Source organism: Sinocyclocheilus anshuiensis, unplaced genomic scaffold (assembly GCF_001515605.1).
Source record: "Sinocyclocheilus anshuiensis isolate Anshui unplaced genomic scaffold, SAMN03320099.WGS_v1.1 scaffold1581, whole genome shotgun sequence".
In the NCBI taxonomy this organism is placed as follows: Eukaryota; Metazoa; Chordata; class Actinopteri; order Cypriniformes; family Cyprinidae; genus Sinocyclocheilus; species Sinocyclocheilus anshuiensis.
This window is the reverse complement of record NW_015540988.1, coordinates 59088-74103: the sequence shown is the minus strand read 5'-3', so window position 1 is coordinate 74103 and position 15016 is coordinate 59088. Positions and strand designations below refer to the sequence as shown.

At 36.9% G+C, this 15016-nt stretch overlaps 2 protein-coding genes across 2 annotated transcripts in view; one reads left to right on the top strand and one right to left on the bottom strand.

Moving 5' to 3' along the window:
• LOC107690191 (sideroflexin-5-like) overlaps positions 1–10457 on the top strand; it is a 14729-nt gene extending 4272 nt beyond the window's left edge. Inside the window, 9 exon segments of the mRNA XM_016488443.1 lie at positions 264–289; positions 387–440; positions 536–592; positions 1885–1962; positions 3043–3121; positions 4894–5009; positions 5110–5195; positions 7997–8114; positions 10011–10457. Coding sequence (XP_016343929.1) covers positions 264–289; positions 387–440; positions 536–592; positions 1885–1962; positions 3043–3121; positions 4894–5009; positions 5110–5195; positions 7997–8114; positions 10011–10088 — 692 coding nt within the window. The 3' untranslated portion in view covers positions 10089–10457.
• A 3727-nt stretch (positions 10458–14184) lies between these two features.
• The window catches only part of LOC107690190 (homeobox protein EMX1-like), a 4457-nt gene continuing 3625 nt past the window's right edge, over positions 14185–15016 (bottom strand). Inside the window, exon 3 of the mRNA XM_016488442.1 lies at positions 14185–14447. Within this exon, the coding sequence (XP_016343928.1) occupies positions 14280–14447 (168 nt within the window). The 3' untranslated portion in view covers positions 14185–14279. The remainder of the gene's footprint in view (positions 14448–15016) is intronic.

The following is a 15016-nucleotide window of genomic DNA, read 5'->3' as shown; positions in this document are numbered from 1 at the left end:
TGTATAAATCTCAATTTCGAAAAATTGACCCTTATGACTGATTTTGTGGTCCAGGGTCACAAATGTGTTAAAGGTCAGTAATAATGTCAAATGAGAGTCTATAATCCTGTTTGTTAAACCAAACATGACATGAAATGTACTTCTGTGGCCTGATCCAGCCTATTCGAATGTCAAAATGACAAATTACTGTGATTTCATTATTGGATCAAGGGTTCATTTTCTCCTGAAATCATCTCAGCACACGGTTCTCCTTTTCCTTTCAGGTTTTGTGCCCTTTGGTACTCCAGTGGTAGGTCATTGTGAAAAGATATTCAACTTTTCCTTCTTGTCTAGCCCACCAAATGTAAACTTTAAATCACTTCTTGTAATTTACTCCTCCATTATAGGTTGTAGGCCTCCTTTTACCCAATCAGACATTTGCTTCCACCATCTTCTGGCAGGTATGGTATACATGTGTTTTTCTGGTCTTTCCAGATGAAAAGTCAATCTGAGCTCTGTTTACTGTGAACTCACTGTCTCGCTGTCTTTCTCACAGTGGCTGAACCAGAGCCACAATGCCTGTGTCAACTACTGCAACCGTAATGCATCTAAGGTGCGATATATAAGTAATATCATTTTTTTTGACCAGTGCATAAGGCATGGCATATTTTATGTTCACATATATTCTAAAATTATCATTAAAAAGCAATGAAAAAAAGTGCTACAGTGATGTATTTTTATAAGCCAACTCAGACGTTTGCATCACCCTGGTTCCATTGACAAAAACCCAGTAGGCTTTTGGATTAATGCAGAAAATAAGCTCTGTGAACAACAAAAAATTTATGATTTTTACACATTTTGTTTATCATGATAATCTTTACAGATGAACTATTTTATGAATACAATCATCAGAATTAAAAAACTAAACAAAGGTTATAAAAGAACTATTTCAGCATCGCCATCAGCATCAAGTGTATTCATTTTAATGCATGCATAATGCCGTATAAAGATTGTATAATATGTTGTATCATCTCGTGAATTATCGTTACAACAGTTGTAATACATTATAATACTTACCTATTTATGGTTATAACTTTTTAAGAGTGTGATTATGTATAACATGCAATGAGCACCATGTTTTATGCGCTTAAATTATAATGGATTATAATTCTCATAATTTTAAGTCTTGCAACTTGACTTTGCTTCTTTAAGATCTTGCTACATCTTGTGAGGATTGGTTGTTCATATTGGAGTGTTTTTCTGTGAGGCTAATGTTTCAGTGTGAGCTAGTTTACACTCATCGGTAACCATTTTACAATGAAATATGGTTTTCTTGAAATTACAATACAAATGTTCAAAGTAGATGTATCACATTACCCATTCATGATAACTTATATCTTACAGTGACCATTTATAAATATTATGAGCATATTGTACAGCATTTTGGATATTTACAAAGAAGACTTATTTGTCTTTTTATAATAAAAGACCACTTATAAGATACTGTGCAGATCTTAAATGTCAAGATGTGAGACATATAATGCATTATAACTATGGGAAATATCATCTATTGTAACTTTAGAGGATATAATGTGATATAATAAATTATAATATTCTAAGAAGTTAAAACAAAAATATACGTTCTATATAAATTTTGCGATTCATGATACATGTTGTTTTTGTAACACTGTGTTAGTAAACTTTAAATAACAATGAACAATACTTGTTCCAAATAAGACCTTATTGTAAAGTGTTGCCCTTCTTTTATAAGATACTATGCGTGCATAATAATGAGTAAGAATGTGCTTAGAAAGCATTATATATACAAGCTCCAATGGAAGTGTTACCAAAAATGCCATATTCATTCATTTTATTTGATTAATGTATGCTTTTTTATGTTTTCAGCCCACGCCAGTGTCAACGTTTTTCCAGGGTTACCTCGGTGCAGTCAGCAGTGCAGTTACTATTGCAGTGAGTTCACATGCATGCACAAAACTGTATTATGTCATTTGATGTGTAGAAAGAATTCTCTTTTAATCCTTAAATTTTAAATTGCCATTTCACGCTAACAGAAAAAATGTTTATTCATGACTTTTCTAGTATTACGTGACTTAAATTTTAACAAGCGAACTGATGGAGGCTGATAGCATCACATAGGCACACAGAGCCCTTTGCCTTATTTCACATTGCTGAATTGCATATCCTTCTAGTCACGCCCCCAGTGTCCTCTAGAGCCAATTAGCTGCCCTGCTGGGCGGCAGTTTGATGCCCAGGGGCATGACAAGCAGAACCATGGTGACGACAACTACAAATGGCCCCATGCCTGTGAGAAATATGGGAGGGGGGCACTAATTAAAACTACAATCCCTCTGAAGACCCCTGCTGGGAAGGGAAGGGATGTGAATGGGTTTGATTCTCACATGTTTGTTAGACGAGCCTTTAACTGGAGCTCATAGAGATGACCAGAGACCCACAAGGCAAGATGAGAAACAACTTAGCATAGCCTGTCATGACCTTACGTGCTTTTAAGGTCACTATGAAAACAAATGTGTATTGTCTCCATAACATTTTTGACTTCATGGGTTATATTTATTATATTAGATCAATTATATTAGAACTGTCATGCTCTATGATTATGTGAGATGTCACTTTCTAAATAAAGGACAGATAGGTGTAATATAAAGCCATAGCTGTGGCACAGCGGGTAATGCGAGTGCTCTACACGTGTAAATCTGCTGCGCTCATGGGCACACAGTTCAAATTTCCTCCCTCTCTTCACCTATTTTCCTGTCTGGGCTACATAGTCTTATAAATTAAAGGAAAAAATTATGAAAAAAAGAATTCAATTTTAAAAATGAAGTATTATAATAAAACATATGTACACACACACACTACTGTTCAAAAGTCTGAAGTCAGTGAAACGTTTCTTATGCTCACCAATGCTGCATTTATTTGATGAAAATGCAGGAAAACAGTAATAGCGTGAAATATTACAATTTAAAATAACTAATATCTATTTCAATATATTTTAAAATGTCATTTATATAGCTGAATTTTCAGTAGCCATTACTCCAGTCTTTATTATGAATTATGCGAAAATGAAAAATCCTGGTCCAGAGGTTCATCCCGTTCCCTGCTGTTGGTATGTGCATGTGTGTGAGAGCATGTTTATGTATGTGTTGATTTTCTGGCATAATCTGCCCTGTTGTGTCTATGACAGAAATCAAGCATCCTGTCATGCGGTCTTGCTAAATTGCTGATTATTAAAGCATAAAACGACTGAGTAATGCACGATATTAATTAATGCCTACAGTTTTCAGTCAGCTCTTTTGCTGTCTGAAAGCTCACGTCTTTGCATTTGTAATGACACTCAATTTCTAAATGAGCATTTGTTCAGACTTTCATTAGACTCATTTCTTATTTCATTTGTTTATTGTTGTGTATTAGCGCGTTGTGTTTTGACTGATCCTGTTGTCAGAGGGAGCTGCTGCTGAAATGTAATCTCAGTGTTCCATTAGCGTTCTGAGGCTCAAACAGGTCCAGAGGGGCTGAGGGAGACTGTCCCACAATGCCTTGGGGATGCTTGGCTGTAATTAAATTGTTTTCGTCCCCCACCCCACCCCTTTAATTAAATCAGGAGGTTCCCCCTCACCTCTCTGGGCAGGGGTAACCGGGACCTTGTTAGCTCTAATTGGTTAATTAGGCCTAAAGTGCTCTCTGTGTTAGCACTGAGTTCCCTGTCTCCAGGCCACCATGTTGTTGTTGTTGTTGTTTTTTTAGTGTTTAGTTATGAAAGGCAATTAAATGCAGCTAATGGAACGCAGTGGAGACAAAGTGTTTGAAATTTGCCTTTGATTTTATTTTGCATTATTAGCATTTATATACATTTTAAGTCAAATGCAAATTAATATTTTTTTGTTAACTTCAAAATGACATCTCGAATTTAGCACCTTTATAAGGGGATTTTCATAATGGTTTTTGCCTCTATGGGTGACCTAAAGCAGGACCTCCTTAATATAAAATTTAGTATGCATTTGTTTGTTTCTTCAAGATACAATCATTTTTATGTTCAAACAATGTATTATATATATTTATATATGTGTGTGTGTGTGTGTGTGTGTGTGTGTGTGTGTGTGAATGATCATAATCTGCCTGCAAATGCATATACTGTTACAAGTCCTACTATTACTAAACAGATGCTAAGTAAAATATTGAATATTAAACTCACCTGGATGGTTTTATAAAATGTGAGTAATGTGCAGCAAAATAAGACTTGTATTCATATTTTTATTTGAAATGGACATTTCTAACGTCTTCCCCAGTGATTCAACTTACACTTGGCATGACACATCATGCTACTAACTTTTTAGTAGGCTTTCTTCTAATTTCAGTTGATAATCCGGTTGCACTTTATTTTACAGTATGTGTACTTATGTGTACTTACAGTGTACTTACCTAAGAAAGTACTGTATAATATAAGGTAACTACATGGGTTAGGGGTAGGTTCAGGGTTAGTACCTAGTTATTACCCAGTTATTGTAATTACTATAACAAATACATAGTATGTATATGCGGAACAGGACTGTAAAATAAAGTGCTACTGATAATCCTGTACATTCTGTATATTTTACATATTTCTGGCCTATAGTTGACAGTTTAGATATAAAATAGCACCGACCCGTGTATACCCCATTATTCTCCCCTACTCTTTTAAGTTCAAATGCATTGAGCACATTAACTGCTTCTTACATTTCTTGTGTTTTCTTGTTTGAAAACGTGTCAGAGATAGTGACAATAGTCCAAACAGAGTCTAATTAACACGGTTCTCTCACTGAATCTAAATAGTTAGACATCAGATGGAATTGTGTTTGTGATCAAGTCCTGTTTTCTAACCGCAGCTCTCCCTTCATTTAGCAAGTGCCAACGTGTGTAATGTTTTGCTGATGCGCCACACTGAGCTGTCAGAGGGCATCTGCGTACTGGACGACAAAGGCAATGTGGTGGGCACCTCAAAGCTGGCTGCCAGGCATGTGAGTATGGATCCTTTTGCACGTGTGAGGTGAAAGGTTACTGGCAGCTTTTGTGCAGGCCTATTGTGAGTTCTGGTCTGATAAATGTCTTTTTGTTCAGGCTCTGATAGAGACATCCCTGACTCGTGTCGTGCTGCCCATGCCTGTTCTCCTGCTGCCGCCTTTAATAATGGCCATGCTGGAGAGGTCAGAGGAGTTCTTGTGAATTTGACATTTCAGACTTTAGTTATTTTTACAGCACCATCGCACAGTTTACCTCAGAAATCACACACCAATGTGCACCATATGTCCTGGTATATTTGTATTTCACAGTTTGATGTGATCACAACTTTTTATGTATCATTAATATAACCTTAAAATGTACCAAATTCTCACAATTTTTTATTTCTACATAGACAAGGAGATGTTTGGCTGTTAAGTTCAAAATATGACAGTGGTATATAGTGGTCCATACAATATGCTATATTCAGTGTTTTCTGCACTTCTGCAATTTTAATATGCTTAGAATTAAATGGTGGCACACCATGATTGGTTATGAGATCTATCAGTGAATCATAGCTTAAATGTCAGCCTTTTCCTTACAGAAATCATATGACTACAAAATACTTAAAATAAAGTGCACAAATCGCATGGACTAATGACAACCTTTTACTAAATGTGCCACAATTTAAAGGGACCAGAAAGATTTTTTTTCTTTGAAAGAAATTAATACTTTTATTCAGCAAGGAAGCATTAAATTGATCAAAAGTGACAGTAAAGATATTTGACATTTCTGAAGGATCATGTGACACTGAATGGCTGCTGTAAATTCAGCTATGCAATCACAGGAATAAATGTAATTTTAAAATATAGAAAACCGTTATTTTAAATCTAGTATTTCAAAATATTACTGATTTACTGTATCAAATAAATGCAGCCTTGGTGAGAGACGTCTTTCAAAAACACTAACTAATCTTACTGACCCCAAAATGTTTAAATGGTCTACTTTTTTTGGTTCACTGAGGAAAAGAAAGATACAAATTTAATATGATGACAAAATTGTTGTTTCTGAACTATTCCTGTAATGTCTGTCTAGCCAGACAGGAGATGTCATGTCTACAGTGTATATGTGGCATTGGAGACCAAAAGTCCACCTTCAAAATCAGATTTTCTTGAATTTAAACTTTAGTTTAGAAAGAAGTTTTAGGATAAAGTTTTTAACTCCTTTTATATCAAATTCAAAAATGCAAAATGCACATTTCTGTTGAAGAGTGGGATCGACTCTTCACCAGAATTCGATGGGTTTTATGACTCCTAGACTATGTCGCAACCTCCTCAAATTCTTCCTGCTCTTGATTCGCAGGTGTGTGTGGCTATGTGTGTGTGTGTCTTTGTGTGAGAGGCAGTAAATGGTGAGCTGTCCTCTGCTATGCTGCCTGTCAGCTCACCCTCACTGGCTCTCAATGGAGCAGGAACAGGGCTGCAGGAGGGTCACTGCTTTTAGGGTGGGGCTGAGGGCCAGGGCTATCCTTGATTAATTAGAGCACTGAGAGGAGTCTGTGTGATATATGTGTGGTGCTTAAACCTTTCACCTGTCTCTCTAGCTGTGTCCGAAAACGAAGACAGCTGCTTTGCTGAACAGTCAGTGACGCCGTTTTTGCATTAAAGTATGAAAATGGTTTCAGACTATCGTGCAAGATGCAACAGTGTCACATGAAATGATCTAGAGGAAATTTAAATGAGCTTTAGATATAACCAAGCAAATATAACTATGATGCTTATTTGCTGATTGAAATTTTACAAATAAAAAAAAGGACGTTTATGAATTTAATTACTTCTTTCAAATGTTATTGTTATAAGGATTGTTACAGGAACTGGCAATATGTTATGTAGTGATTTGTACTGTCAAGATTTTTAAAATGCATTTTTTTTGTAATATAAAACATTAGTAACACTTTGCTTGAAACCTTTATATACAGTGCATTTTAAAGGTGTTTTAATGCATAAATTATGCCTTCTAATGCACCTTATTATGTATAGTATGATTCATGAATAATTGTTCATATAATGATACGTTACGATACGTTACGTTACGATACGTTATACTTATCTATTCATTGTTGCATCTTTAATGCTTTAAAATACATGACAAACAACCAATTTCAGATGTAACAAGGAATCTACAAATATTATGAGTTTTAGCTTTGATTACAATTATTTTTGAAAATATGTATAATGCATTACATAATGAATGCCTTTATAATGCATTATACATAAATGCTTTAAGTAAAGTGTTACCAAAAAATTACATTTAGACTACCTTTGCCATCTAACACCCACTTAAAGTTAATAAAAAAAAAAGAATAATTTAATAACACTTTTAAATGTAATCTTTAACAAACTAAATGTAAATGGATTTTATATTTTTTTTATAGAATTGTAATATCTGCTTTTTCATTGGTTATTGGTCATAACATGAAAATAAATATTGTGCATCCATAATATCATAGGATACGTTTCGTTTAAAGGCAGCAACTGTTGTTTACTACATGTCACTTCAGTTCAGCTTTGGCCTCTTCACGGGAGAGTGACGGATGAGTGTGTTGATTTAGTTAGAGCAGTTGACGGACACGATAAAAGGTCTTTAACATACTTTGATCCTTTCCCCTGTTCCGTTCCTCTCCCAAACATACACATATACACAGAGAGAGAGAGAGAGAGTTTCTGGTGGCCAATTAAAGCTCATCATGCGTATGTGTTGATGAAGTCATCATTAGGCAGTCGCTGCCTTCATTAAAGCAGGACTACTCTGGAGGACTCCTGCAGAGCACGCTATCCCACAACCCCCCACACGCACTGCGGCCAGGGAGGGAGGGGGAGGTGTCAGGGAGCAATCACGCACAGCAGTTCTTCGAAAGTGTCAGCGAGCGCCTCTGATAACAAAAATGGCGGGAATGCTCACGGCCTTGCCAATAACGTATGCATTTTTGTGGGTGTTTGTACGTTAGGCTCCCTCTGCTGCAGAAGTGCCCTCGTCTCGGGCTGCCTGTTCACAGCATGGTGTGTCTCTGCGCGTTCGGCCTAGCGCTGCCTGTTGCCATCAGCCTGTTCCCCCAAAACAGTCAGGTGAGCACTCTCACACGCCTCCCTCCATCCGCTCGCACTTTCACTCTGTCCCCTTCTCTTTGTCTGCCGTGAAGACGGTTATGGTTTAAAATGGTGTTTATTAAGCTGTTCATCCATGAATTACAATATGAATACCTTTAAAATGCATTATACATACAGGCTTCAAGTAAAGTGTTACCAAAAATTATTTGATTAAATCCATTTTTACATTTAGATTACCTTTGCCATCTAATGCCCACATAAGGTTAATCTTCATAAACACTAATAATTTAATAACACTCTTAAATGTAATCTTTAGCAAATCTCAAGATGAATATCTTTTTTGTTTGTAAGCTAAATGTATTTGTAGCATTTTAAATGGATTTTAGTTTTTAGTGTTTATTTAATTTTTTAATAGAATTGTAATATCTGGCATTTACTGGTTATTGGTCGTAACATGAAAATAAATATTGTGCATCCCTATAATATGATACGTTTCATTTAAAGGCAGCACTGTTGTTTACTATATATGTCACTTCAGTTCAGCTTTGACCTCTTCACGGGAGAGTGACGGATGAGTGTGGTGATTTATTTAGAGCAGTTGATGGACACGATAAAAGCTCTTTAACATACTTTGATCCTTTCCCCCGTTCCGTTTCTCTCCCAAACATACAGAGAGATAGATAGAGAGAGAGAGAGAGAGAGAGAGAGAGAGAGAGTTTCTGGTGGCCAATTAAAGCTCATCATGCGTATGTGTTGATGAAGTCATCATTAGGCAGTCGCTGCCTTCATTAAAGCAGGACTACTCTGGAGGACTCCTGCAGAGCACGCTATCCCACAACCCCCCACACGCACTGCGGCCAGGGAGGGAGGGGGAGGTGTCAGGGAGCAATCACGCACAGCAGTTCTTCGAAAGTGTCAGCGAGCGCCTCTGATAACAAAAATGGCGGGAATGCTCACGGCCTTGCCAATAACGTATGCATTTTTGTGGGTGTTTGTACGTTAGGCTCCCTCTGCTGCAGAAGTGCCCTCGTCTCGGGCTGCCTGTTCACAGCATGGTGTGTCTCTGCGCGTTCGGCCTAGCGCTGCCTGTTGCCATCAGCCTGTTCCCCCAAAACAGTCAGGTGAGCACTCTCACACGCCTCCCTCCATCCGCTCGCACTTTCACTCTGTCCCCTTCTCTTTGTCTGCCGTGAAGACGGTTATGGTTTAAAATGGTGTTTATTAAGCTGTTCATCCATATGGTTACTGAACTGCAGACATATGTGCTGCCAACTACTTCTATTCCTCTCCCACCCCTCCCCTCCTCCTCTCCTCTCACTCTCTCGCTCCCTCTTTACACTTTTCCGAGGGTTCCAGACGAACGCTCCCAAAAAACTCCACTCCTGTCCCCCCCACCTTTTCACACCCCACAGGATGTCTGTTTCAGATTCTGCCTCACACACTCACACACTCATCGCCATCTGTTTCTGAGCAAAATATTGCAAGTTTTGGCCCTGGTTTGGATATTTACCAGTGCTCGCTGTTTCATTTGAGCTTTTTATGATGGCTGAAGTGTCAGTTTTGACTGTGAAAAATGCTCGAGGCTGGAAAGACATGGCACACTTTGAATTCTCATTTGGTGAAACATTTTAAACATCTTAATGACTTAATGATTGCTGTGAATGGTTACCTCACTGTAGCCAAAAGATCTGAATCTTAATGTCAGTATAAAAATAACACTCCGTAATCAAAGCAGAGGAATCATATATGAGAAAATTGTATATTACAATCTTTTCCTGGCACTTCTGTTACCACTAAAGCTAAATTAAATGAACCTAATAGTTAGAGGTTAATGAAGCTATAAATGCTGTCCACGTATATGGTTGTTTGCATGTACTTGTCATATTTTGACCACACCTGTTTCCTGTCTCTCAGATCCACGTGTCAGAGCTCGAGCCAGAGATCGCTGCTGCAACAGAGTGCAAGATCCTGACCTACAACAAGGGTCTTTAACCAGTCAGAATGCTTGACACCCAGCAACTAATGTCGCTGTCCCTCACGGTAAAACTCTAATGTGAACAGAAAAATGCAAAGCGTCATTACAAATTTTGATTGCATCTCACTGGATTGCTCCTGCTGTGTGTGAATGTGAATCCTCTCTCAGTCAGAGACAGACTCACACCGGCACTAATCGTCCTCTTGCCATGCACTTGAACGTGGAAGTTGCAAATAGAGGATTTCAGGATATTTACAGCAGTGAAAACAAGTATTCTTTTGAATGTCCCTGTGATGTACTTTAAATTTACATAATTACCAGCCTTCCCATTCAAGCAGTTCTGTATTATCTGACTACAAAAGACTGAAAAATAAATGTAATTGTCTTAAAACAATGAATAAACAATCAGTTTTGATATTTTAAACAGTTGTAATTGATTTTTTTTTTACACATAATTAAATCACCTTTGTGTTATTTTCTTAAAAGGGCTTTACAAACCCCAAATCATGCTCAAATTAAATTGTAATTTAAAAAAAAAATATGTGGAATGAGGGAAAAGATGTATAACTTATATATTCTATATGTTATAAGTTATAATCTATATTACTTAATAAATCTTATTTGTTACATTTTTGTAGAACTGTCATTATCATTATACATATTTTATTATGTATTATTACGTCCAAATCTTATTAAATCTTAAAAAAAAAAAAATATATATATATATATATATAGAACATACACTGTTGTTGCAGAAACATTATTCATTATAAGTCAGTATTAACTAAAATTGATCAGACTCGCTCAGTTTTATCCACAATGATTTTTTTCACTTTTTGACATTGGTTTTCTTTTTTATTTGCACACTGCAAAAAGCGCACACTCAAATATACGATAAAATCAAATGCTTTTCTCTTTTGCTTTGTTCAAGAAAATACACAGAAATCCCTTAAAACATTATTATCATGGTTAATGAACAGAAACAATGTACACATTTGTGCAATTCCTGCTTTCTTCTTTTTCCATCCATTTGTTCTGTTGTTTATAGATGATTTTATCTCTGATTTTATTTGGATGTGTTTGAGTTCCTTTGGCAGGACTGTAAAATGATTCCTGTAAGCTTCTATTTTATCGTTAGATCCGTCGCTAGAATGAGGGAGTGGATCTGTGTGTTTTTCTACCTGGTTGTCACGGGAACAGATCACAGTGGGCAGTAGTGAGGGGAGACATGACATGAAGCCGCATGTAGAATCATTAACCGTGCAGGACTGCCATACACTGTTGCACAACATGCACATGACCGCATTAATGAGGGTAACATTACTGCTTATACCTTCCTTATTGTCAGCTTTTTTTTAAATTTCGAAATCAAGGAAAAATTTGTTTTTAAGTCTTTAATTTATATGAAAACAAAGGTTTGCAACAAAAAATGGCTGATGACTTAATATAATAGTACCCTAACCCAGAAGTCATTGAGGTTCCTTTCAAAACAAGCAGCCAAGTATGTTCCACTAGAGTGCCACTCTACATCAACAAGCTTCTGTTTACCTACCATAGGTTCTCCATTACACCATTACATGCATAAAGCAGTTCACACTGCAAAATAAATTGCTGTAAGATGTGGTTGTTTATCATAACAAATTTGGTAGCAGCAAGTTTTATTGATTGAACTTAAATCTACAGGAAAAATTTATATTTATTTCACTGAAATAATGTTTATGTACCAAGTTAATCAAATCTGTTTGCAATAAACTGACAAACATATTAAAAACAGAGGCGATTTTTAGCCACTTAATGAATCAATGAAGTTCATCACAAGTGGCTTTTCCATAAGCTGAGTTAAATACTAATATATAGAAAGATGCACACCATTATGGTAACCCATGCACAACACTAAAATAACACAATAAATATTAATTTAACAACATAAGATGTAAAATAAAACCCTAATGTACATAACTGATATGAAAACTCTAATAAACGGTTGGTTCATTGTTCAACAAACATTTCATTTCAATGAAAACCTTGTGTAAACCGAGAATTCTGGGAATGCCAATTTCTGTCAGGACCACTATCGTCAAAGATGATTGACAATTAGCATACAGTTTGGATTGGCGGTATGGTTCTGTTCTGTGCAAGAACTCCCTGCGCCTCCATGCAGCCTAGCATGGATGAGAGCAGGGAGAGCAGCAATAACCCCCCGGGGTAAACCGAACTGAACCAACAAATGTATTGCAGATATTGTTAAAGTTCAATCATTTTATGTACACATTTTAGAATTAGTCTGATTCAAGGAGAATCAGAAGGCTGAATCCCGACTGACAGAGGAGGAGTTGGGGATGGAGAAGGGTAATTAGCTATTGAGCAATGTGAAAACCGCTGATAATACTGAGGGACCTTAAATATGAATGCTTAGATAAGTGTCGTATTCCCATAGGTAGATGGGGATCAGCTGAAGGTCAGCTGATGCGAGCTTGACTAACGTGACCTGCCAGAACTAACGCTACGCTTGATTTATGTTTTTTTCCCACTAAATTATAAGATGATTTGTTCTTTTTTACTTTTGTTCTCTTTTACGTATTTCACTTTAAAATGAAATGAAATCTCTCATTAGATCATATATAGCAAAGTTACTTACCATTAACCATTTAACAGGTTTTTATTGTTGCATTTTTAGTCTTTTACCGTTAAAATGACAATCATTTTCGCTAAGACTGTGCAGCTAGTTTGTACAGTCTTACAAAATGAAATGTGCATTCACACAGTTCTTAGTCTTTCACGTGCATTAACAAGCACCCATCTATTTCTCAGTCTCTTTCCTTTCTCAAAGAGGAAAGAGTGCTTTTAGGGAATGCATGGAATGTGTGATGTAAAGCTGCAGAGGATGTGATGTGTGCACCTGCGCACAGGATTGGATATCTGATGGCCTCAAAACAAACTCACCAAAACAATCTTTTTCTCCCTCAGTCTCAATAGACTCTTGTCGTACTTGACAGTGATACTCGGGTGTCATCAGTCTGTGCGTTTCACTCTCACAACCCTTGCTCACACTGCAGGCTCAGGGTCAAATGTTGAGGTGAAAGGTCACCTGCGGGTTCATTTAACACAATCTTCCTCGGTTTCTTTCGACAGGAAGTTAGCACGGTGAGATGAGAGGAAAATTGCCGGCAGGCGTTATCCCTTTGTCTGAGTGTGTGTGTGTGTGTGTGTGTGTGTGTGTGTGTGTGTGTGAAAACATTTTAAAAGGCTAAACTGTTTTTTGTATGATTAAAAAAAGGCCATTTACAATCAGTTTTTGTGATATTTTTGCATGGGGGACAATAAGGTGTGAGCTGCTAATAAGGTTTGTCTCTGAAACATCTTTATTAATTTTGGACATTTTTGATCATGTTTTGCTTGAAAATTAGCTGAATGAACACTATAAAGAAGCTAATGTGTAAATTGGCAAACATTCGCTTTAGTTTATGAGTGTTACAGAGAAACCTGCATACATCAGCCTGTATTTACCAGTAGGCCTACTGAATGACATCACGCAAATCACTCACACAAACACACACTCATCCCGTTACACTCGAACACTCTAACACCATTTCCTACATTCCTTTAGATACAGAGACCATTATTTACACAGACACATACACCCTTGCCTCTATGCTGTGGGTACAGGATGGCTCATGTTAAAACTGGCTGGTAACCTGATTCCTCACATCACTTAACTTATTTCAATCTAGTTGCTATAATTACCTAAATCTGCCACCAGTTTCATCAGCATGTCTTCAAGCATTTGGAACTTCGTATTCTTTTGATAAATGAAGGCAACATCATGTTGAAATGAATAAAAATGTCCATTTTAGTAGCCGACTATACAAAGAAACAACAAAATAATCAGAATTAAGAATATTGACTTGTGACAATTAACTTCATTGTTAGTTTTAAATACAATTTCTTCCAAAAAAAAAAAAAAGAACAAGAGAAAGACATAATATGATTTCTTCTTACAGGTGATGCATGTCTGAAACATAGGATAATTCCAGCAGAGGTATGTTAAACAACTATAATGTTCAGTCCTGGGTGTAGACCTGTTTAATTCATCCTTAACTCACAATGTGGTTAGGTTCTCTGCAGTTAGGATATCATGACTAATAACATTAAATAAATAGTGCTTTTCTTGGTCTTGTGTGTTCATTTGGGCAGTGTTTAGGTTGGTCTTAGGCGTCAGACATGACATCTATGTCCTCAGATCCGGTCTGTTTGGTGGCAATCCTCCAGCGGTTAATGTGTTGGTTTCCCTTCTTCTTCTGTGTGCACTCTGGGCCCTCTTCTTCCAGCTTCTGCCGCTTATACTTGGTCCTGCGGTTCTGGAACCACACTTTCACCTGAGGGGAGCAGAAGACCAGGACACCAGTGCCATTAAGGTTTTGGTGAGTAGGCTATACGGTTGACAAGTTTAGCCTGTCACTACTAGTGATAAACCGAGACAGATCGTGATTGAAGCCTAGCAACACAGTTCAAACGCATTTGTGTTCTAATCGAATCGTTTCAACGCCACAGATGACACGCGGTCCATACAAGACGTTCGATTGATTCTGTTGCTTTTTTTTTTCTTCTCCATTTTTAATTTGTTTCAGAACTTTGTTGCATATGAAATCCAAACAAACACGAATAAGTTATATATTTTAAATGGATTTAAACACATTTACTAAAAGATCTTGCAAAGATGAAGTAGCCATTTAATGTTTCTCATTGTTTCTCCTTCTAATGAAAAGTTTTCTAGCCTAACTGTACATTTCACACATTTCAAGAAAGCAATATATGCTTACCGCCATAAATAGTCGCATTTAGGGAAACATACGGGTAGCCAAAAACAACCCCGCAGAAGGTGAAGAAAAAAACGATGATTTACCTTTACTTTTTTTTTTTTTTTTTTTTTTAGGGGTTTTCTCGG